At 38.7% G+C, this 26,389-nt stretch overlaps 1 protein-coding gene and 1 long non-coding RNA gene across 6 annotated transcripts in view; both read right to left on the bottom strand.

Annotated features, from left to right (window-relative positions):
• Positions 1 to 26,389, bottom strand: part of LOC136254264 (insulin-like growth factor 1 receptor) — a 250,582-nt gene that overhangs the window by 192,908 nt on the left and 31,285 nt on the right. The window contains exon 4 of the mRNA XM_066046928.1: positions 22,362 to 22,517. Coding sequence (XP_065903000.1) covers positions 22,362 to 22,517 — 156 coding nt within the window. The remainder of the gene's footprint in view (positions 1 to 22,361; positions 22,518 to 26,389) is intronic.
• On the bottom strand, positions 8,722 to 10,568 carry LOC136254270 (uncharacterized). Of its 5 annotated transcripts, none has more exons than XR_010700412.1 (4): positions 9,684 to 10,558; positions 9,221 to 9,448; positions 9,000 to 9,082; positions 8,722 to 8,949 (listed from the first exon to the last, which is right to left on the bottom strand). It is a non-coding gene; the product is annotated as an uncharacterized lncRNA (long non-coding RNA). The 5 variants fall into 5 exon arrangements; XR_010700411.1 differs by lacking the exon at positions 8,722 to 8,949 and having other exon boundaries at positions 8,956 to 9,082; positions 9,221 to 9,301; positions 9,355 to 9,617; positions 9,684 to 10,568; XR_010700410.1 differs by lacking the exon at positions 8,722 to 8,949 and having other exon boundaries at positions 8,956 to 9,082; positions 9,684 to 9,903; positions 9,968 to 10,561.

Genomic DNA, 26,389 nt, shown 5'->3' with positions numbered 1-26,389 from the left:
AAATGTGTAGCAGATCACTGTGAAAGGTGGCAGCACCTTCAAAGGAATACCAATGGATGTGGCACATCAGTGGTGTGTGGACACTGAATGGTAGCTACAGCAGTGATTGGCACTCCACAGCTACAGGAGATAATATTTTATTTATTGTTGCTGGGTAGTTAAATACAAACACAGTACAAACAAACAATGCAAACAGTATTACAACATGAAAACATAGTCTAGCTCTGTTAATACTCCACCTGAACGTATGTACTGGCAGCCGGCATGATGACTTGGGGTGGCTTACAGCGGCACCTGGCACTTGTCTAAACACTTAGAAAACGAACATCTAGGCACAAACGATTAGTAGACAAGTTAGTAGTAGACCTGCGGATGGTCGCTCGTGGTCGGTAATCTTCTCCTGGCCTTTGGAATTATGGGTGTGGTTCTGGGAATTATATAGAATTACATGTTCGTTCAAGTCATCAGCATGAACAGGCGTAATTATACGTTTGTGCCTTTGTTCACCAGTGAGTCCAACCCCGGTTAGTGCAAGTTCATAGGCCTTGTAGTTTTCCCAAACATTAATTATTGATTAGTTATTTATTTCATTCATTATTATCAAGGCACATGATAGTGTGTCGTGCGGCCCAAGAAGTCGGCACGCCACACCATGGGTATATTGACAGGAAGAAAGAAAACATCATTTTCACACCTTTGTATCTCGGTGATCCCTTATCCGATGGACCTTATCCGCAATGACGTCAAAGCACAATTAATGGTGGGAGATAGTGTGGGCACTTTTGTACAGAGGGTATTGGGAGAGATGGCGGTTCGCTATGTTAACGTTTACATACTGCAGCAAGGGGAAAGGTGATGCATACAGTGTACATACTTAATTACAAGACAAATGCACGTGGTTTTGCATCGATAGCAAACTTAAGTCTGGTTTCGTCTGGTGGGACTATTTCACATCAACACATTACGCTAACTAGCCTTTTCTACCTTTATTATCCAATAGTTCCACGTCGTGAAATCTGCAAACAAAGCTCATTTTAGTGACTACGTACGAAGTACCCACACTAAACACGGCCATTTTGCCAATTATGACGTCATTGCGGATAAGGCCCATTGGAACCAAATTTGCTACAGAGTTGCCCGCCAGCCAGGGGAGTCTACATTCCAAATTTGAAGCAAATCGCTCCAGCCATTTCCGAGATACGAGCTGCCAAATTTCGATCTGTTTTTCTTCGTTTTTTTTTCTTTGTTTTTTTTCCTTCGTGTTTTCGCACACTTACACAAATTGCTATAAAACGAAAACGCGTACTCCGATCGCCTTGAAATTTTGCACACAGATAGGAAGACCAAAGACGAATCCTAGTATCACGTTTGGTGTACCTCCGATGAATGGTTCAGAAGTTATGACCGATTATTCGCGTAAAACAAGATCGATTTGTTGTCACGCCTACAGGGTAAACCGCTCCATGGAATGAGTTGAAAATTACTATGTAGATGGAGTAACCATCGTAGGAGTTCCTTTTGGTGGTTTGAAAGGAATCGAGATAAAGACTATGGAGATATGACACAAAACCCAACCTGTGTCACAATTACGCGATCAATTTTTATGAATAAAAAAGTATTAGTTTTCACGCCTACTAGGCAAACTGCTTAGAGCAATGGGCTGAAAATCGGTGTATAGCTGGAATAATCTTCATAGAAAGTCCTTGCAGTAGTACAAAAGAATTGGAGTACAAATCACTGAGTTATGATTTGAAAGCCAACTCCGTGTAGCAAATGCGAGATCGAGATACTCTAATACTAATAGAACAGTCACCCTAATAGAGCATTCAACTAATTTATTTACTCCATTATAGAATTCTATTACATTGCAAGTTATTCTGTAGGGAGTTCAGCTGCAAACAGTTAATCTTATAGAAAGTTCAGCAAGAAACAAGTCACCCTATAGAGAGTTCAGCTACAAATATATCGCTGTAGTGATTCAGAACATTACAAGTCACACTGAAGAGAATTCAGCTATAAACAAGTCACGCACCCTGGCTACACTCTCTAGAGAATTCAGCTACAAAAAAGTCACTGTGGAGAAAGTTCAGCTACAAAGAAACTACCCTGTAGCGAGTTCATCTATACAAACAAATTACCCTATAGAGATCAGCTGCAAACAAGTAACCCTGTAGAGAGTTCAGCTACAGACAAGTCACTTTATAGTTTATACAATGTCAGCTACACACTGAAGAGAATTCAGCTACAAACAAGTCACTCTGTAGAGAAGTTTGCCACAAACAAGTCACCGTGTAGAGAGTTCAGCAACCAAAAAACCACCCTGTAAAGAGTTCAGCTATACAAACAAGTTACTCTGTAGAGAGATCAGCTAGAAACAAGAGAGAGCTCAGCTAGAAGAAGTCACCCTATAGAGATCTCAGCTGCAAAGAAACCCTGTAGAGAGATCAACTACAAACAAATCACCCTGCAGAACGTTCAGCTATAAACAAAACACCCTGTAGAAAGTTCAGGTACAAACAAATCACCCCATATAGAGTTCAGCTACAAAAAAATCACTCTGTAGAGAGTTCAGCTACAAAGAAACCATCCTGTAGAGAGTTCAGCTGCAAACAAGTTATCCTATAAAGTGATCAGCTACAAACAAGTCACCCTGTAGAGATTTCAGCTACAAACAGATCATCCTGTAGATAGATACAAGTCACCCTCAGTGTAGAGAGATCAAGTCACGTTGTAGAGAGATCAGCTAGAAACAAGTCACCTTATAGAGAGTTCAGTGACAAAGAAACCATCCTGTAGAGAGATCAGCTAGAAACAAATCACCCTGTAGAGAGATCAGCTAGAAACAAATCACCTTGTAGAGAGTTCATTGACAAAGAAACCATCCTGTAGAGAGATCAGCTAGAAACAAATCACCCTGTAGAGAGATCAGCTAGAAACAAATCACCTTGTAGAGAGTTCGTTGACAAAGAAACCATCCTGTAGAGAGATCAGCTACAAACAAATCACCCTGTAGAGAGATCAGCTAGAAACTAGACACAATAAGGAATCCAGTTACAAGCAAGTCACCTTGTAGAGAGTTCAGCTACAAACAAATCACCCTGTAGAGAGATCAGCTACAAACAAATCACCCTGTAGAGAGATCAGCTACAAACAAATCACCTTGTAGTGAGTTCAGCTACAAACAAATTACCCTGTAGAGAGATCAACTACACAGCAAAACACCTTGTAGAGACTTCAGCTACAAACAAAATCAACCCGTAGAGGTTTCAGTTACAAACAAATCACCCACTGTAGAGAGATCAACTACAACCAAATCACCCTGTAGAGAGTTCAGCTACAAAAAAAATCACCCTGTAGAGAGATCAGCTACAAACAAATCACTGTGTAGAGAGTTAAGCTACAAACAAATTATTCTGTAGAGAAATCAGCTACAAACAAATCACCTAGTAGAGAGTTCACTTACAAACAAATCTACCTGTACAGATATCAGTTACAAACAAATCACCCCCTGTAGAGAGACCAGGTCACACTATAGAGAGACCAGCTAGAAGAAGTCACCTCATAGAGAGTTCAGCTACAAAGAATCCACTCTGTAGAGAGTTCAGCTAGAAACAAGTTACCCTATAGAGAGATCAGCTAGAAACAAGTCATCCTGTAGAGAATTCAGCTACAAACAGATCATCCTGTAAATAGTTCCGCTATAGATACAAGTCACCCTGTAGTAGGAGAAGTCACCTTGTAGAGAGATCAGCTAGAAACATGTAGAGACCAGCTACAAAGAAACCATCCTGTAGAGACCAGCTACAAAGAAACCATCCTGTAGAGAGTGCAGCTACAAACAAATCACCCTGTAGAGAGTTCAGCTACAAGCAAATCACCCTGTAGAGAGTTCAACTACAAATAAATCAAACTGTAGAGAGATCAGCAGAAACAAATCACTCTGTAGAGTTCAGCTACAAACAAATCACCCTGTAAACAGATCAGCTAGAAACAATTCACCCTCTAAAGAGAATCCTGTGTAGAGTTCAGCTACAAGCAAATCACCCCGTAGAGAGTTCAGCTACATTTCAAGTCCCTTAGTAGATAGATCAGCTGTGAACAAGTTATTCAGTAGGGAATAATAGACATGTAATAAATATATATATATATATATATATATAATTAATTACTGATAAAATCAAAAACAGTTGAAGTATTAAAAATCTGCTTTGTCTTTTTATTCTTCTTGTGGTAAAGAAAAAGGATAGGTTACGGCCGGCTTTGGGGTATACAAATACAAAAAGAAGTGATATCTAATCAAAAATAGCCAAGCTGTAAAAAAGGTGTGGCCCCTTAAAGGCCATGGTGAAAAAAGATGTGAAATCCAAGGTGGCAGCCAAGAAATGGCTGTGATGGTAGGTTAATGGTAAAAATTTTAATAACAACAATTCAGGTGAATTTGGTGCTGAAACACAAATTCACATGGATTTGTGTTTGCTGATAGTTTCTTTGAACCCCAGTACCGGTTATGAATGTGAACGGCTATTTTACCGGCACAAGTCCATCATTTGCTGGACTATCAAACAAACCAGTTGTCTCTAGGCAAGCTAGAGTTCATACGCATCCAATATGCCCCGGGCATTCGACTTTAGGGTACCCCACGTCTGGTAGGTTTCCCCGAGCATTCAACTTTAGGGGACACATCTAGTAGGTTGCCCCAAGCATTCAACTTTAGGGAACACAAAAAGTAGTTCCTTAGCGTTAGGGGTAGGCTAGGGTTCAGCTTTGGTTTCTTCTTCACTCTTGTTATATATAGAAGTCACTTCAGTCGGATGTTTATAAGGTACTGTAGAAGCTAAGAGAGGTAAGTAACTGTAGCACTGGTAGTATAATGGTTACGGGTATTGCATATGAGTACAGATGACCGGGCTCGAGCCCCTGCTGAGACAACTTTTTTTTTGCTTTCTTAAGTTTTTTGTCTAAGTTTTTTTTCAATGCATGTGATGGCACTATATAACTTGCCTAATTTTACACCTACTAGGCAAACCGCTTCTGTAGGGAGTTCAGCTGCAAACAGTTAATCTTATAGACAGTTCAGCAAGAAGCAAGTCACCCTATAGAGAGTTCAGCTACAAATATATTGCTGTAGCAATTCAGAACATTACAAGTCAAACTGAAGAGAGTTCAGCTATAAACAAGTTATGTACCCTGTAGAGAGTTCGGCTACACTCTCTAGAGAATTGTGCTACAAACAAGTCACTGTGGAGAGAGTTCAGCTACAAAGAAATTACCCTGTAGAGAGTTCATCTACACAAACAAGTTACCCTATAGAGATCAGCTGCAAACAAGTAACCCTGTAGAGAGTTCAGCTACAGACAAGTCACTTTATAGTTTATACAATGTTCAGCTACAAGTAAGTCACTCTGAAGAGAATTCAGCTACAAACAAGTCACTCTCTAGAGAAGTTTGCCACAAACAAGTCACCATGTAGAGAGTTCAGCAACCAAAAAACCACCCTGTAAAGAGTCAGCTATACAAACAAGTTACTCCGTAGAGAGATCAGCTAGAAACAAGAGAAAGCTCAGCTAGAAGAAGTCACCCTGTAGAGATCTCAGCTGCAAAGAAAACCCTGTAGAGAGATCAACTACAAACAAATCACCCTGCAGAGTGTTCATCAGCTATAAACAAATCACCCTGTAGAAAGTTCAGGTACAAACAAATCACCCTATATAGAGTTCAGCTACAAAAAACAATCACTCTGTAGAGCGTTCAGCTACAAAGAAACCATCCTGCAGAGAGTTCAGCTACAAACAAGTTACCCTATACAGTGAGATCAATTTGAAACAAGAGATTTCAGCTACAAACAAATCACCCTGTATAGAGTTCAGCTAAGAACAGATCACCCTGTAGAGAGTTCAGCTATACAAGTCACCCTGTAGAGAGATCAGCTAGAAGAAGTCACCGTCTAGAGAGATCAGCTAGAAGCAAGTCACCTTGTAGAGAGTTCAGCTACAAAGAAACCATCCTGTAGAGAGTTCAGCTACAAACAAATCATCCTGCATAGAGTTCAACTGCAAATAAATTACCCTGTAGAGAGTTCAGCTACAAACAAATCACCCTGTAGAGAGTTCAGCTAGATAAAGTCACCCTACAGAGAGATCAGGTCACACTATAGAGAGATCAGCTAGAAGAAATCATGCACCTTGTAGAGAGTTCAGCTACAAAGAACCCACTCTGTAGAAAGTTCAGCTAGAAACAAGTTACGCTATAGAGAGAGATCAGCCAGAAACAAGTCACCCTGTAGAGATTTCAGCTACAAACAGATCATCCTGTAGATAGTTCAGCTAGATACAAGTCACCCTGTAGAGAGATCACAGGCACAGAAAGATTCTAACTCACTATTGAGAATACTTATAGCTAATGATAATGCACTCAATGTTTTGATGAATCCAATTCTGCATTTCATTGACCGTGACAGACTGATGATATAGTTAGTCTCTTTTTTGTCATTGATAGCTATAGTGCCTGTATATTTACTGTATTCCTTACACACTTTCCAAATTTCCTTAGTTTCATTACCTTAAACTGAGTAGGACAGCTATGTTTTCCTATCACCAGCTTTCTAATTGTGACATTAGGTATAATGAAGTTGTAATTTTGAAAGTGAGACCCGGCATAGTTAATAGTGAGACTGATTCAGTGGCAGCATTCTAATGATCAACTCAGATGTCAAAGTCTAAAACATTACTATGAGAAATGATCCCACACTTAATACTTCGTTACTAATTACAACTAAACTCACAATCAATCCTTTGTTTCAATCTATTGCCTTTTTGATCATCTTGAGATACCGCTAATAAGTTGCAAGGGCATATACGTAGTAAGCTACAAACTTGATTTAAGAAAGTGTTCCATTCTGTGGTTCTGTGATTTAGCCCCTGATTCTGTTCCGCCTCATTCCGTTCCATCGATTAGATCCCACTGCAAAAAAACATCTGGCTAACATCATCAGGCCATCCACCAGTAAACCACTGATTCTTTCCAAGCAAGGTCCTTCACAAGGCCAGAAACTGCCATTTGAGCTCGCCACACCACCCAGAAAAGACGTCTGTTATAACCAGCCTCAAGTAGTACTGAGGGTGAAAACTAGTAGTATGATAGTGTAGCTATCCACTGGTGGTGTTAGTTTGACTTTGCCTAATGTGCAATTTGGATGTAAAATCTGGTCACATACGTATATGAAAGTTCTAGTCTTAATAGTAAAAGTTTATAATTTTAATACCAATGGATATTCTTGTAACATTCTAGCCATGTCTCCTCAAAAATGTACACTCTATTAGAAATTGCAATAACATTAACAAGTTAATGTTATGCTTCTAGAAACCATGGCACCCATGTAGTTACATAATGCTATCCTACTTTAGCTAAACAGGCAATTAATCAACCATGCTATTACTTATCTAATTAGTGAATTATATGTTGTAAATATTGTAATTTGATCTATTTCATTGCTATACAATGTTAACTGCAACTTGAACAAACCACTTTAACCACAAATTACTCACAGAAGTATGTTAGTGTGTCTATCATGTTTTCTTACGAAAATTCTCTTGATAAATTCTTTTCATTTTTTTCCATGTACAAGAGAGATATGCAACTTTAGACTTGAGAAATACACAATTTCTGGTAGCCTACCAGGATTGAGCTGTCAATTTTTGGCTGCTACAACACCTGTACAGCTCACTAGGAAGGCTGTTCACACTGTACTGACAATAAGTAAGAGCAAAGCTTACTAGTCTGTAAGTTTAATCTGATTCAAAACAGCCAAGCCACAAAAAAGGTTGTAGCCTCCAAAAGCCATGGTGAAAGATGTGAATTCCAAGTGAGCGGTCAAGAAATGGCTGTGATGGTATGTAAATTGTGAAACTTTTAACCACAACAATTCAAGTGAATTGTAGTGCTTTCTCCAAGTTTCACTAGGACTTGGCAACAAATTCATCTGAATTGTCGTTATCAAGACTCACGGTAGTGAGTCGCGCGGCCAAGAAACTACAAAGCGCACGCCCATATAAAAGACACGCAGCCACTACTGTGAGTTATTTATGTGTAGGGTCGGTTTTGCAATATTATCCTGGATTACGCAACATCTCTCAATAGATTTGTATGGCGTTACGTGATAAAAAAATTTTTAAGAGTCGTCATCATCATCATCGTCTTGCGACCTCACTAAAATATGAATAGGCGTATTTACGCATATTTCACTTTATTTCTCTACCCTATGTTACACCTACCGTCACTTTATACCTGCCAACTTACCCTTCTTTGTGCAGTCCATCCAGTACTGACACTGTCAAATTCTGGTTTGTCCATACACGTATTTTCTTCGATCAAACCTCTAATCCCTACAATAACTTTTAAAGACACAATGTGGACACAAGCTCTAATGTCTGATAAACAAGTTGTAAAAGCGTGTAGAACCGTAAGTTCCCTAGGGAAGGTGTTTTAAGCAGAAATCTTTTAAACTCCATTTAGTGCCACGCCTCATGCGTGCGTTGATAATTGGCAGATGACTTATAAACAAAGTGTGAAAGCATCAAGAATGTAGCGTCACTAGAGGTGTTCCAAGCATTCTTGTTGCCACACCACACATGGTGTATTAAAATAACTTGTGTGTTCTGGTGGTGCTCAAACCAGCTTGTTACATAGCATTATCCACCCTAACAGCAAGTAGTCACCCCCTTTGTGGCTTTCATCATGCATGTCACTTAATTAATACACATGTTACATAACAAAATATATTACATTAATTGTTTGTGACATTAACAATAAAATTTTGACAATAAAATGGGATAGTTAGTCCCATCACAACTGTACGCCTCATCTTGGAAATTCAGAATATTATAATCAACTGAAATATAATGCCAAGATCTTACCAGGTCTCATTGTCCACGTACACTTGACAATTGAGAACTAAAGAACACACATAATATTATATAATTCCTCTGTCTATATAAACTTACTCCCCCGAACCTTGATCTTAGTTGTCCAGTTACGTATGTACTGCTAGTGAGAGAACTGCATGCTATGACCAAGTACCCTGTACCTGTAAAATCGACAGAGAATTAAATACAATGCAGCTAAAAATCTGTCACTTTTTACGCTAATGACAGATTTGGGGATCTGAAAATTCATCACACCCTTGAGGTAATACAAAAATTTCTTAGTATACACACAGACTGACCTGAAGATCCACAACATCCTTGATGTTACTACAGTCCACATACACTTAGTGTACAGTCCATGTACACTTGACAATTGAGAACTAAAGAACACACATAACATTATAAAATTCCTTTGTCTACTTACCCCCCGAACCTTGATCTTGGTTGCCAAGTTTAGAGCTCTAGCCAAGTTACATATGTAGCACTGCTAGTAAGAGAATCGCATGCTATGACCAAGTACCCTGTACCTGTAAAATTGACAGGCGGGCATTAAATACGATACAACTAAAAATCTGTCACTTTTTACATAAATGACAGATTTGGGAAACTGAAAATTCATCACACTCTTGACGTAATACGTTTGAGGATTCACAAGTTGGCCCAGCAGTGACCTTACTACACAATATCCTGGTTTCACTGTACATAAAGACCAGTATGCAATGTGAAAGAGTATTTTTTTTGTACAAGCATCATGTGGATTACCTTACTTCTTCCACCTAGTTCTGGGACTTCTAAATTGGTACTACAGTGCCAATACTGAAAGCTGTTTGGTCTGTACGAGTACACCTTGTTGACAATCCATCCATGAGATAATTTCAAGCGGGATAATATTGGTATTTGCTGCTACTCAAGTTGGTACCATCACAGAAGTTTTCAGCTTGGTCTCAGTGAATTTGCACTAGTCAGGCAGACGTCTGACAGTCTAAAAACCAATCGCATACACGCGGTTAATCAGTGTGAATAGATGTGGCACTTTGTACACTAGCCTCATTTTTTTCACTCCTCCTTTCATTACTGAACCTCCACTCATCGTTTCATTACTGAACCTCCACTTCTCTTTTCGTTACTGAACCTCCACGAAGAGCTGAGTACATCAGTATTCTCGCGACTCTTTAATGGCCATTCGACTTCTTCAAGCGGTGTACGTATCTTAGTTTCAAATCAGTTAAAGTATGCTTCGCCACTCCATTGAAATCCAGTTACACTTTAACAAATATTTAGTAGTATTCAGCATGGACTGCCATCAATAATTAATGTAAACCGCGTATCACGTGTATTCACTTGAGGTGTTACAGGGACTTTCCAAGAGACTTTCCCTAAATAAGCCATGTGATCATTGTCAGTTGAGTGGAACTTGTTCTTGGTTATGGCTCTACAATGCGGTACTTAGTATTTTAGTGTTTAATAATATTATACTTCCCTCTCAAGACATGGACTGCCATCAATAATAATATAAATAGTGTATCAAGTGTGTTCACTTTTCATTTGAAGTGTTACTGTGCAGGGACTTTCCAAGGGATATCTCCTAAATGTAGGTCACATGATAATTGTCAGTCAGGTGGAACTTATTTATATGGCAGTGGTTACTGAACCGAAAGTCGGTTCAATAAGCCGGGCTTGCTATTGAACCGACAGTAAAACTTAGACAAAAAAGGGTCACTAAATGAAAAAAAAAAAACACAAAACTCAACCTGGGCTTGAACCCTGGACTACTGGAACTGCAAGCAGTAGGCTTACCACTGAGCTACCGCTGCTAGCTACCCACTGCCCCTACTTTTCTACCTTATAAACACTACTCACGTAGTAGTCTCACTATATCCACTATAATACAGTAAGAAGAACGTAACCTAACGGTGAAGAAGAAACCAAAGCTGAACCCGAGCCTAACCCTAATGCTAATGTTACTTTTCGCGTCCCCTAAAGTCTAATGCTCGGGGAAACTACAAGACACGAAAATAAAAATCTTTCGGTACAGTAACCACTACCTATTTATATAAGTTCCATTATGCACCATGGAGCTTGTGTTGTGGCTTTCATTAATCGATCATTATGTACATACCACGGTGCAACAAAGTTTGTAACAAATTGCTGAAATGTGGTTCATGGTTTGTCGGTATGAGCTTGTGTTGTGGCTTTCAATTTTTGTAACAGATTGCTTGAATGTACATATGCATGTGGTTCATGGTTTGCCAATGATTGTGTATCTGAGTTGGGGTTGTTCCACACAGCTTGTACAATATTCAGATGTCTGCATGACGACACAAGGTTAAGTGAGACCTGTAAAAGAACAAGCAGGCAATGAACTTAACTTTAAATTAAACACACATACAACTAACCTGGAACATCGGTCGCAACACAAAAGACACTTGCTTGGGTATCCTCATGGCTTAGCTATGGAGTGACATGTGTAATTAATCGGCACTAAACAATTTTCTTTTCTGCAAGAACTTTTTAGCGCCAAGTAAAGGCACTACCATCTCTCCTACAAGAGCATTTCACAAGAGATGTGATATTAACTTGAGTACAACCAATATGTGGTGTATGTTTGTGAACATGTGTGTATAGTGTTTGCACATTTTGTGTGCGTCTTGTGCTTGTATATGATGTAAGTATGTGTTTGTATGTAGTGAAATAAAAATAATTGTATGATGTTTGTGATCTCTTGCATAACCCTCAGCAAAGCATCTAGCTCTACAAGTGGCAAACCAAGTTGTCCTCAGGACACTATGTGGCCATAGCAGGTTTTATTCATTGATAAGTACAGAATGATCAATATACTCCAATAGAACAGTCAAGCAATAAATACTCTAATAGAACAGTCAGGCAAAAAATACTCTAATAGAACAGTCATTGAACAATATAGCTGAATATTTACATCTCTGTCTGAAAACACTCCCAGATCCCAGATGCAATCTCAGAGTTGCTATTTCAAGATGGTGGCATTCCCCAAGATCACCTAGAAAAGCATGCTTTGCAAATAAGTACTTTACACACATCTTTGGTAACCGTGACTGTAGCGATTATTGCTTGGCATGACCAGTAATTTCCACTGGCCGTTGTCCTAATAAAAAATTAACAGCTACTATAGGAATGTATGTTATATGCTCACCACCTATCAGCAGATTTGTTTTTGGTTGCAACACTTCTACAAGGCAGAATTCATCATACACCCCCCATGGCTTGAACATTGGGTCTGTAAATTATATAACTGACAAAAATTAGTGATATCCCCCCCAAAACACCTTTGCTCTAAAAAAAGGCGTGTCCAAGAAACTACAAGTATCTGTAACCCCATGTAAAACAGATAAACTGTAGAAAAACACTCCATGAAATTAATGGGTAACTGAAAGAGCTGATATCTAGAGTGGCCAAGAATCAATGATGTTACTACAACTGACTATGATTACCAAAGAATACCTTGGCTGTAAAACAGGCAAATAAAAGTAACTGGCAACCAAAACAGCTGATATCTGAAGCGGCCAAGAATAAAAGTTAAGTTGATACAACTTACTACAATTATTAACTTGCAACATTGAATCTTAATCATTCCACTGTGTTCTATACATTCACCCTTGCTACATCCTAAATTAATTCTTTGTAACTCTAATTGGCTGGTAATTTGGCCGCCTTTTTTCTTTACTCTGACTTTTGAAAAAGGCGGCCAAATTACCAGCCAATTAGAGTTACAAAGAATTAATTTAGGATGTAGCAAGGGTGAATGTATAGAACACAATTGAATGATTAAGATTCAATGTTGCAAGTTAATAATTGTAGTAAGTTGTATCAACTTAACTTTTATTCTTGTCGCTTCAAATATCAGCTGTTTTGGTTGCCAATTACTTTTATTTGCCTGTTTTACAGCCAAGGTATTCTTTGGTAATCATAGTCAGTTGTAGTAACATCATTGATTCTTGGCCACTCTAGATATCAGCTCTTTCAGTTACCCATTAATTTCATGGAGTGTTTTTCTACAGCTTATCTGTTTTACATGGGGTTACAGATACTTATAGTTTCTTGGACACGTCTTTTTTTTACAGCAAAGGTGTTTTTGGGGGGATTAAGGTTACGGGATAGTGAGCAACTGTCAACAAAAATCTATTACATAATTAAGGCGGGCTTGGTGGTGTTGTGTTGTGTATCAGCTGGTAACAAGCTTAAATTGTTGGGAGAATAATGGGGTGCTGACTGGACAGTTACAAGGTACAAGAAAACACACGTAACAGTACAAGATAACATAATACAACACACTTAGCAACTGGTGCACCTGCAAGCGCATGCATAGTTTTGCTGACTAATGGCGATATTTTCCTGAACCAAAAATCAGGACTGTCAAACTAGTTGTTAACATTTTGTATACCCAGACTACTAGTTTGGCTTCTTGTCTAGGGCCTGACAGAGCCATTTGATAGAAATACTGTTTCTAGTGCTTGTGATAGAATTTAAAAAATTAATTTTGTGACCAGTGTCTTGTTTTAGGCCATAGTATAGTCATATTTCAGCAGCTATACAAATTATTCACAAATCCTCTTGTCAGTCCCTCACAAGTGATGTTCTTCAAACCTTAGAATTGTTAGCAAGTTATCATGGTTCTTCATTGGTCTGATTTTTGGTTCATAGTTTTCACTAATTGGCAAGGGGACAACTCATGTTTCCATAACAACATTTGAATTCCACGTCGAAGTTAAGAATGTATAAATATTTGATAATAATGGATTAAGAAAAATCAAAACCCTAAATCATGAAAAATGATTGATAGTGTACATGTGGGTTGCAGTATCCCGTAACCTTACCATTTATCTACCATTACCTATCATCACAGCCATTTCTTGGCTGCCAGCTTATTATCATGGCTTTTTGGAGGCCGCACCCTTTTTACAGCTTTGCTGTAAAGGATTAGATATCACTTCTTTTTACATTTGTATACTTAAAAGCAAGCCATAGGCCAGCTTTGGGGCTTCATTTTACCTGTCTTTTTTCTTCTCTACAGGAAGGAGAAACAATATGTAAAGCAATTGTGGAGTTACTGTAGCTAAACATAACATTTTTATAATTGTACAAGTTTTAATACAAATGAACTTTTCTCAACAGGCCTACAGTATGTAACTGTCCAACTTGTTGCAATTTTGGACAGTTACAGTAATCCTTGTTACAAATTACTATGTAGCTAATTAGTTACGTATATTACTATAGTAAGTTACTTTAATCTACTACGTAACTTCAAGGGCATAGGCAGGGGGATTTGGATGGTTTGGACGAACCCCTTTTCAGAGGTAGAAATTTTTAAAATGAAAAAAATCACACCAAACTCAGTCTTGGAGCTCTCCAGTAGCTACTTGCACACTGACTCGGCACTGTGCTAGTCTTAATGGGAAAATCCTGTATTCATCAGGTAATGCATTACGTGATCAACCTCGCACGTGATGGAGATGGAAATGGTGGAGGACTGCCGCATGTTGCAAGGGCAGTAGTACTGTTGTAACAAAATTTGATAGATCGTGTTACCAATGTGTCAGGTATGCAGTAACTGTGAATAGTTGATGTATATTTACATGATAAACACATGTTTGTTTGTCACATGTTGTAGGCATGTGATGTCTCTCGAATATATTGGAAGTCTCAAGTTACTGACCGTCAACAGCAGGACCAAGAATAATGTTGATTTTCAAAGCCACAGATTCAAGTGTGGAGAGCTTTGGTGTGCCTGGAAATGAAAGTTGACCATCAGTATGCTAATTTCAGGTGATGCTTTGGAGTACTAGTCAACTCTGAAGTTACTGGCTATCAAAAGGATATGCAGGACGACCAAGAAAGATGTTTATCGTCGGATTAAAGTTCTGCTAAATCAAGTGTGGAAGGCTGTCAGGAAATGAAAGTTGGTGCCAGTATGCTATCTGGAAGTAAAGATTACTTAGAAATATAGTAGTTTTATAGCATCTATGAACTGCATAAACAGCAGTGTGTAGGTTTTAGCTAGTTAGATGCTCAAAGACCTTTTAATGTTACTGCCTAAGGGCACCATTTGTGTATGTAACTTGGGGAAAACCCAGGTATTTCCTCAAGATATTTTTGAATCCGAACCCCACTCCAGATGATCCTGGCTATGCCCTTGAACTTAGTTACAAAAGAAGCTCAACTCTCTAATAGGTGACTTGTTTGTAGCTGAATTCTCTACTGGGTGACTAGCTTATAGCTGAACTTTCTACAGGATGGTTTGTTTGTACTGTAGCTGAACTCTACACAGGGTGATTTGTGTGTAGCTGGATGCTCTACTGCAGGGGGCTGGTCTAGGAGCTGGCAAGGGGAGGGGCACAAAAGTTCACATTCACATCATTAAAAAGAGGAATCAACGCTAAGCAGGTAATATACTGCATATCTAGTTACAATCTGTTGTAGTTGATGTATACACATGGCAGCAAATAATCACCTCTCATGCATGTTTCACTGTTGAATTTTATAAGTTAGACCATAGCAAAAAGTTGTGAAGTCTTACAAAAGATACGAATGGCTTAAAGAAATTATTTATTTACACGATTATATGTAGTATGCATGAAGGTGCTGGGTGACAGTTTCATTTCAGGTAACTGTGTAGTAAAGACAGGTAGTATGCCTGTGTAACGAGCCTCGTAGTTAAGCTGACACGACGCGCAACAACACTAGACCACAGCAGCAATGTAATATATCATACAACCACACAGAAACACAACTGGTTATAAGTACAGAATAGTTACTTATATATCTTACACTCACGTAACCTATTACAATGACATAATATGTGTGCATGTACAAGTTAACAAGTTCCACCTATTACACTCGCCCCTCCTTGTAAATGTTCGTATAATTAAGGTCTAAGCCATTCAGGTGGCCGTCTCTCACGTAATGGATATCGGCGAGTGCTGGTGTCATCAGAAGCTAGGCCAGGTACAGAATCATCTGCCATTACTATAGAGTGATCAATTGCTGATGGTTGCCACAATACTCTCTCTGGCTTCTGGGCTTCTATAGGTACAGCTGTCTCTTGGGATCCCATGCGATACCGTAAGCGGTTAACATGAACAACCTTTCTAGTGTTGCCCTTGCATATTTCAACTGTACTTTCACCCTTGATATCTGTGACAGTCCATCCACCCTCCCACCTGGGATCAAGTTTGCCACATCTAGGGTTGGACAACCATACAGGATCAGTCGCTTTGAATTGCTGATGCATTGAATGTTTGTCATATGCAGCCTTCTGGAAGCTGGCTGCTTCCACCAATTTGCTTCTACCATGTCTTGTAAACTGGCCATCTTATGTCATAGCTGTGCTTCATATGAGTTAGGGTCGAATGCGTCTTTTTCAGAGAAATTATTGAATGAAGCTTGTCGTCCAAACATCAGAATGAAGGGAGAAACCTTAGTAGAGGAGTGGACTGTGGTACGATAAACAAACATCACTAATGGAAGATAGCGCTCCCAATCTGCTTCTTGTTCAACATAAGAATGCAACATCTGAAGAAGAGACCGGTTTAATCTTTCAACCATACCATCCCCTTGGGGATGGTAAGCAGTAGTATGTGACTTGGTCACCCCGAAAGCATCTAATGTTTGCTTCAGAATGGTGCTTTCAAAATTTCTGCCTTGGTCGGAGTGTAGAACACTTGGCAGCCCCATTCTGGAACATAACCCAATCAATTCTTTGGTGATGCGTTTAGCAGTCTGATCTGGCATGGGGAAGGCATCTGCCCATTTGGTGAAGTAATCCTGCAGCACCAACAAATACCGGTTACCATTAAAAGATATGGGCACCTCTAGCACATCAACTGCTATCATTTCCCACGGTTTAGCAACTGGAAGAGAAATAAGTGGTGCTGTGGTTGGTGTGGGTAGCTTTGATTGCTGGCAAGTGATACATTGTTGGCAATGTTTATTGACATCACTGACCATGCCTGGCCAATAGCCATCATGGAGCAATCTATACAAGGTCTTTTCCTGTCCTTGGTGACCTGCAGCAGGCGTGTCATGAGCCTGGACTAAGGCATCATGTTGTAAGCTGCAAGGAAGTACTGGAACAGTTATAGACTCTTGGAGTGGTCCAGGACAATACTTGCGGCAGACAACACCATCCACTACCTTAAGCTGAGGCCATAACTGCCGGTACCGACGTAAGGAAGGGCACTCAGTTCATGCTGCTAAAGCTTCTCCTTCTAGTAGTGTAGGAAGCTTTAATGCCTTCTTGGCAGTGTTCCAGCCATTTGCTTTGCTACAAATGTCAAAACGTAATAACCACTCTGTTATATCGCCAGATTGGAAAGGCCTCGGTACACTTACCTATATGCTTCGATTCAGCCATCCTCTGCTACCACTGTAACGAGCCTCGTAGTTAAGCTGACACGACGTGCAACAACACTAGACCACAGCAGCAATGTAATATATCATACAACCACACAGAAACACAACTGGTTATAAGTACAGAATAGTTACTTATATATCTTACACTCACGTGACCTATTACAATGACATAATATGTGTGCATGTACAAGTTAACAAGTTCCACCTATTACACCTGCCTTATAACCTAAAATGTATTTATTTCTTGAGTAATAAACTGATATTGCCCAAACTGGCATATCAAAGTAATAGCTATAATTCTTCCTCAAAGGAAAGGGCAGAGGAGGGAGGGGGATTTGCAACAAATGCCCCATCCTGGATCTGCCATTGTATTGAGTAACTTGTTTATAGCTGAACTCTCTAAAGGTACGTAACTTGTTTGTAGCTGAACACTCTACTGGGTGATTTTGTTTTGTAGATGAACTCTCTACAGGTAATTTGTTTAAGTAGCTGAACTCAACAAAAGGTGATCTGTTTGTAGCTGACCTCTCTACATGATGACTTGCTTTTTACAACTGAATTCTCCACAGGATGATTTGTTTGTAGGTGAACTCTCAACTAGGTGACCTGAACTTTCTACTGGGTGACCTGAACCATCTACAGGTAACTAGTTTCTAGCTGAATTTCTACCTACGTCTAGGTGACTTATATGTAGCTGAATTCTCTGTATAGGGTGACTTGATTGCTGAACTCTCTACAGGGTAACTGTTTTTATTATTGTTATTATTATTACTAGGCCTGGGGCAAATACAACCAAGTACAATCACCAACGCGACAACCTACTAATGGGGCATGTACAAACAGTGCATGGCCAACACAGTGTGTGCAGGTAGAAAGATGCACAGCAATACAATTCTAGAGGAATTGACTGGCACATATACATAAGAGATGTATTAGTATGCAATTACAATCAGTGATTATCCAACCGTGGAGATGTGAGGATGTGAGATTGCACTTTAAATTGTGAGAATCATGGTATTGAATCTGATTCCTACAAGCAGTAAAGCTTAAATATCCAACAAATACTTATTACATTAATTGTATGCAATTGTACACAATTTGTGTTACATGATATGTATGGATTAGAGGGCTGGATTAAGACATGGCTGGAGTTGCCAAGAGCAGACAACGGTAAGATTGGGATAAAAGCAAAGTATTTCAACTATCTGTCACTTACAACTGATATCTGAGTTATGTATATATTTAACATGAGCTGGATCATTTGTACTAAAATGGTCACATGATGCCGTGGATATGTTGCAAGACCAAAAAAAAATATTTGGAGAACAAATGTGGCTGAAATACAATACCAGAATTTCATGGATACAGTGGAACCTCTTCCAACAAACTCCCCGAATTAAGGACATATCAGAAAACATCGCCATTAGAAGGACACAAGTTTTGGTCCCAACAGGTCTGGTTAATACATTTTTACCTCTGAAAGAGGAAAACCTCTATATTACAGCAAAACGTGGCCAAAAATTCTGGGTCCCAAAATGTCCATAATAAAGAGGTTCCACTGTATGTCAGTGTGCACAAGTATGTGGAGCATTGCTGATGGCAGCAGACTGTAGCAAGCACAACCATACACACAGCAATTATCAGCCTAATTGCACAGTTTGTGCATGTTGTGTTTGTTCTCTCCATCAGCGTTCAGTAGAATTTGGCAGTGAATATTTATGTAGTTTTCTCAGGGCCCATATCAGTGATGAGTCTGGCACTCCTGACACTAAAAGGCTTCAGGTGGAGAGCTATGCATCATCACACATTCACACAAACTTACCAGCTGGAAACTTCACCTTCTTCGCACAATGGCCTGCCAGGTGAGGCTTTCTCCCATCTCATACATGAGTGAAGGTAGCCTAGTTATGCAAGACTAAAGAAACAATACTATCGAAGTGTTTTAACCAACATAAACTAACCTCCAGCGATTAGTAACAAATTCCAATCGTGTTGTTTATTAAGTAGGAGTAGCAACCACTCGTCTTCCAATCGAAATAGTTGCTGTCGCCCACTTTCAAACACAAATGAACAGTAGTTCGCTTGTCTAGAATCCACCTGGTCTATTAATAGTGAGTGTCATGTGCTAACTGTTTTGATCAGCGTTAAATAGAACCACCGTACGTTTCTATCACAACAAAAACACCCGCCCATTATATGATTGTCTCTTCATACAACATGGATTCTATTCCCGGTGAGTGCGAAGCCTTAGGCCTTGTAGTTTTCTCAAACATTATTTATTATTTATTTATTTACTTATTTAATTCATTATTAATGATGCTGGCATAATTTTGAGCATAATAGGTTAGCAAAAGCATCAAGCATTATGCCAGACAATTTTTAAGAATTTTAATTAATTGTGCAATGCGCACATCAATAATACTGGAAGTAAGATCAAGATACTCTAATACAGCAGTCACTTACTCTAATACAGCAGTCAGAAAATCCTGATAAAACAGCCAGTTCTCGAGCATAATGTTGATTTTGGGAGTATAATTTTGAGCATAATAGGCTGAATTTTTGAGCACTGCTAAAAAGCATAATAGGCAGTTTTCAAAGCATAATTGGCTCAAGCCTACGCATTTCGTATTATCTTTTGTACTTGGTTGTATAATTAACACTTTACAGTGACTTAGCTGAACTCTCTACAGGTGACTTGTTTCTACTATATACATGGTGACTTGTTTTAACTACTGGGTGGCCTGTTCTTAGTTGAACTTTACAGGTGACTTTTTTCTAGTTGATCTCTCTACTGAGTGGCTTGCTTGTAGATGACTCTTTATAGAGTGATTAGTTTGTAGCTGAACTATCTAGATGGTAAATTGTTTCTGAGCTCTATTAGCAGCTGAACACAACACTGGGTGACCTGTTCTTTAGCTGTTTTCTCTACAGGTAACCTAGCTGATCTCTACAGGGTGACTTGTTTGTAGCTGAACTCTCTACTGATCATATGTAGTTGAACTCTTTACAGCGTGACTGTTTGTAGTTCAATTCTCTACTGGGTGACTTGTTTGTCTCACCAGATAACTGGTATGTAACTGGACTCTCTACTAGAACTCCTGACAGTGTGACTTGTTTGTAGCTGAACTCTTCATGCAGGCAGACAGGCATGCGCAACATACAGTTTATCTACAGTGTATTTTGCTGATAGCTATGAAGTCCTGCGCTTTTTTCTTCAAAACAGCATCAATTGAATAAAAACCATCATTATTGTAATAATAAAACACTATGAACTATTTAATTTGAAATGCATACAAACTTGAATGCTCTAATAAGGTGACTGTACTATTAGAGTATCTCGATCATGTACTTGTTACACGTAGTTGGATTTCGCATTGTAACTCAGTGGCACTACCCCCAATGACTTTCTATGTTGATTATTCCATCTACATTCTGGTTTTCAGCTCACTCCTTTTAGTGGTTTGCTTAGTAGGTGTGAAAGTTAATCGTTGTTGTTTTTTTAATTCACAAAACACAATTGCATAATTGTGACACAAGTTAGGTTTTGTATGGTATCTCCATGGTCTTTATCTCAATTCCTTTCAAACCACAAAAAGGCACTCTTACAATGGTTACTCCATCTACATAGCATATTTCCAGCTCATTCCTCCAAGGGGTTTACCCAGTGGGCATGACAGAAGTTTGATCTTATTCTACACAAACAATTGGTAATAACTCTATGAATGTTCATCAGATTCCTACCAAACTTGGTTCTGAGATTTGCTTTAATGAGCCCTAATAAGCATGCCAAATTTCAGCCTGATTGGAGTACATGTTGGTGTGTTATGGTGGATTTTGCAAGGGGGTGACAGACAGGCACTCGTAGGTAGATCTGCGGCGACAATCAAAGTCTAAATCAAAGGTCAAGGCCACCAAATTCATGCCAAGTCAACAGTCAAGGGTAAAAATTTCAAACCCACAATCAAAACGTACTGAAATATTGTCACTAAGCCACTGGATAAGATTCTTGGTCACAGGTCAAAGCAAAATTTACTAAGGTCGAGACTTTGACCGTGGTTGCAGATCTACGTACCTACAGTGTGTACCTGCGTGACACCCCCTTGTTTTGCAAAGTGTGCAAAATGAAGAAAAAAACAAAGAAACTAAAACAAAACTTTGGCCGCTTATATATATATCTTGGAAATGGCTGAGGAAATTTTTATCAAATTTGGTATGTAGACTCCCCTTCCTGGTGGGCACTTCTGTAGCAAATTTGATTCCAATCAAATAAGAGATTACAGAGCTCCATATGTGTGAAAATCATGTTTCTTTCTTCCTGTCAATATACTCATGGTGTGGTGTGCCAACTTCTTGGGCCACATGACACACTACCATATAGAGTCTACAGAGCACTCATACTGGCTACTTTAACATAAAGCATCTTTACCACACAAGTGCAGGTGTGGACAGACAAAGAAAAATACATACATACATACATACACACACACGCACATGCACACACACACGCACATGTACACACACACGCACACACAAACACAGTACGTACATACATACATAAACATATGTACTGTATTACTTGTATACATGCACAAGTTTTTCAGAAAACAACTTTAGGAAACCAAGCATGCACTTGGTTTAACAAACAGTAAAGTAATACCATCTATCCTCAAAACTTATAACAGTGTCTGTAAACTAATTAGTGGGTGAAAACTCCTAAAAGCCTTATAAAGTACAAAAAGGATTGAAATCCACATAAAAGTAGTCATGCAAGCTGTGAAAAGATCACAGTCATCAAACCACCTAGATTTTAAAAGTTGTGAAATCTAAGGTAACAGCCATTATTAATATTTATTGACATTAACATCATTGCAGCCATTTCTTGGCTGCTGCCTTTCATTTCACAACTTTTAAGCCCAGGCATTTTAAAAAGCTGCAGACTTCAAATTTGGTACCTTTTGACATTGACAATAAATATCTATACCACAAAGAAAACACTCAAGTTTTAGTTAATAGTAAAGATAAGCATTTAGTGTTGGCCCACGAAACATAATTTACCACATGTAGAAGATCCACAAGATACAGTTTTAGTAGAATTTCCAATGCAGTGTCCTTCACCAATGCAACGTCTTTCTACAGTCCGAATTCCATCAATACAAGGACTAGTGCACTGCATGGTTGCAGTCCACACAGACCATCCACTTTGTCCAGGCACTGCGTAACAGTTAGAGCACAAAGTACACCAAACACAGGTATTAGTGTACCCCATATATACAGAATTATCCCTTACATAATAGACTGTTACAATACAACAAAGTTATGATGTGACCCATACGTAAACTGTATATCAAACACCGCATGTATATCAAACATTGTATATCAAATGCCATACCATGAATATGGCTGCAATGATGTTAATTATATTAATTTCAGTACTTCATTTTGTATTTTAAATACCCCAAAGCCAACCATAAATGCTTGATTTTGCATACATTATTATTCTTCTTATCTACAGATACACTGATGATGATATAAGACAAACTAGTGCTCTACCAATACAGAAAAATATCTACCGATCTGATGATACCAAAGCCAAAAGATCTATGCAATAACCAATTAAGTACTCCATAAGTTTGCATTTGCTTGTTCATGGCCATGGCTATAATAAGTGATAATATACTGCCCATTTATTTGCAATAGTGTTTTACAACAAAGCAAATTCCTTTAGAGTTAGATATGCACGACTGCACTCTTTGTCTACTAGTATATTCAAAATTATTAATTTAAAAATGAAGTAGGGATCCAAGTAATAAAAAGTAGTAAAAAAGAGATGAATAATGTTATTACATTATAGCTCAGTGGGAAAATCCCTACATTGGCATGTTATAACAATCATTTTGGTAAATTCCAAAGTAGGAATTTTCCCGCCAAGCTATGCTGTAATACCATCATTCATCTGTTGTTTCACTACTTTATATTGCTTGGATCCCTACTTCATATATAAATTAATAATGTTTAATATACACACTAGTTTGTTTGGGTTTTTGTTATAACATACAGCTATAAATGCGTGATAGTTCTATTCAGTAGGGTGACTGCTGTATTAGAGTATCTTGGGTGTAACATATTTTTATTGCGCTGGCATTATGAAAACAGCTAGACCAATAATAACAGGGTGTGCCATCATGATAAGTAAATAGAGTGTTAAGAGGTGTGGCCTCAGGCGGTGCTCAATTACTCTTGCATGGCCAGACCTCTTTTTCTCAGCATGGCACTTATCAATTATACAGTATTTACAAGCTGAAAAAGGTGCTTATAATTATAATTATTGATAAGTGCCATGCTGAGAATAAGAGGTCTGGCCACGTGAGACTACTGTTCAATCATTATTAATCAACCAAGATCGTATTATTAGGTGCAGTCAAGTGAGTGTGGTATTGAATCTATCGTGAAGTTACTGGTATCTACTGAGTGTAAACACTTAAATAAGTTTGCGGCATCTAAATATGCTGCTCAAGGAAAGTGTTGATAGAGAAAATTAATGCCTCAAAATGGTTTCATTGCATGAAGAAGGACAACGACAGCCTGATTGAAGATAACAGGAAAGACAAGGCACAGCCTTAACTTGTCTTTTCTACAGGAATAAGGATTACGAAGAAGAATATTTGTTTACCTACTGTACATGTACATTTAACAATGTTATTTACAATCATGTTCATTAATCAAAACTCTCTAAATACAGGCTAATGTTTGGAGCTGAATACTCTACAAGGAAATGTATATGTAGCTGAAACTTCTACAGGAAAACTCATAACATATCTGTACTCTTAGACTACATGGTGAGTGATTTGTAGTTGAACTCTCCACAGAGTGACTCATAACCTATCTACAGAAAGAATTGCAACATAGCTGAACTTTCTACAGGATAGTTTTCTTGTAGGTAAACTCTCTACAGGATGACTTGTTTCTTGCTGAACTCTCTACAGGGTGACACGATCTCTCTACAGAGTTTAGCTAAACTCTTTACAGAGGGCGATTTGAATTGTAGTTAAATTCACTACAGGATGGCTTGTTTCTAGCTGATATGTGTACAGGATGACTTGTTTCAAGCTGATCTGTGATTTGAAATGTAGCTGATCTCTCTACACAGTGACTTGTTTCTAACTGATCTCTGTACTGAGAAATTTGTATGTGGCTGAACTCTCCACAGGGTGACTTATTTCTAGCTGAACACTACATGAAATGTAGCTAAACACTCTCTATAGGGTGACTTGTTTCTAGCTGAACTCTCTACAGGGTGACTTGAAATGTAGTTTATTTCAGTTTGATGAACTACCTTGCTGTATGTTGTCAAGTTTCTTCTTCACTGTTACCTATGTCTATCTCAACAGGCCTTAACTGCTTTCGTTTCCGCCACCTGGCTGTCTCTGTGGGGCATGGGTGTTGTCAATAGTGCCTACAATATTATAGTTTACTGCATTCCTTTCCTTCTTGGTCACTCATGTCGTCATCACTACTGTCATCACTCTGGTCAAAATGATATATGACAAGCACCTCATATTGGGCATAATCTTGATTGATTAGTCGCACCATCCCATCATTCACCAGCAAGTTAATAACAGATATAAACTAAGAAAATACCACTTTAAACTGCCATTGCTAACAGAAGAAGCTATGAATCCCTCTGAAACTCACTGGACATTCATAGCAAATTGACAGCCATCCAAGTGTGTCTTTGTTAGATCGTACCCTGCCCTGTAGTTACCAGACTGGAGGAACAGTAAAACTCAAGGCCATAAAATTTTCAAACACAAACTCCTCCTAGGTTTCCCCCCTAATTGTTTCAAACTCACTAGACGTACCTCCCGTCCAAATCATTGTGTCATAAGGTGGTTTTCATGCCAATCTGTACTGGCTGACCTTGAGTGTGGCTCGCCATTTTAAGATTACGGAAAGGTTCACTATATTCTGATACACACACGTTGCTAAAGGAAGACATATGACATCATTATCCAATAAAATAGGATCAATCGCTTTTTCAATCACATCAGAGAATTTTATCATGTGATCTGGCGCGTATGATAGCATCCGGCAGTCACACCCACCAGTATAAAAGAAGTGTCGCAAAGTGCACTATTAAGTATTCTAAAGAAACACGCCTCTCAAGCTAACAAGATGCAAACTGGAAGCAGGACACACTACACGCAACAAAACAAGTAGAAGTAAGAATTGCAAAGTTTGACAAACCTGATTTATTTCTGACTTTCACATGCAATCCCAAGTGGTATGAAATCACTAAGAACCTTTCTAATGGTGAACAGCCATTTAACAGACCGGATTTGTTAGCCAGGGTGTTTAAATTGAAATTGAAAGAATTTCTTGATGACATCACAGTACGTCATGTCCTGAGTAAAGTAGTTGCTAAAGCTCATGTAATCGAATTTCAAAAGTGGGAATTGTCATATTGCCATTTACTAACACACTTTCGTCCTGACAACAGATTACGATATAGGAATGATATCGATAAAAATAATATCAGCAGAGATACCTGATGTAAATAATAACTCAAGGTTATATGCTATCATCAAATCCTGCATAACAGCTACATGGGCCACGTGGATATGTGAGACCTATTTGCATGGATGAAGGAGTGTGTATTAAGGGATACCCAAAAGATTACAATAAGCAGACATTGGAATCTGTGGATAGGTACCCACGATATAGGCACAGAGATAATGGTAGAACCATCAAGGTGATAGATATGATATAGGCGTAGAGATAATGGTAGAACCATCAAGGTGATAGATATTAAGGTGGACAATTGATGGGTTGTACCATACAATCCCTGGCTGCTGCTGAAATATACTGCACACATTAATGTGGAGGCATGTATGTCAGTTGTATCAGTGAAATACCTTTGCAAGCATGTATACAAGGGACATGATTGTGCCCAATTTGAATTCAGGGAACATCTGGAACATGATGAGATGCGTACATTTGTGGATGCTAGATATGTCAGTGCACCAGAAGCTGCTTGGAGACTATTTGAGTTTCCTATGCACCATCAATCACACACAATTGTGCAT

The sequence above is a fragment of the Dysidea avara genome, chromosome 4 (genome assembly GCF_963678975.1).
Source record: "Dysidea avara chromosome 4, odDysAvar1.4, whole genome shotgun sequence".
In the NCBI taxonomy this organism is placed as follows: domain Eukaryota; kingdom Metazoa; phylum Porifera; class Demospongiae; order Dictyoceratida; family Dysideidae; genus Dysidea; species Dysidea avara.
The sequence above is the reverse complement of the archived record's forward strand: the minus strand, read 5'-3'. Positions and strand labels throughout refer to the sequence as shown.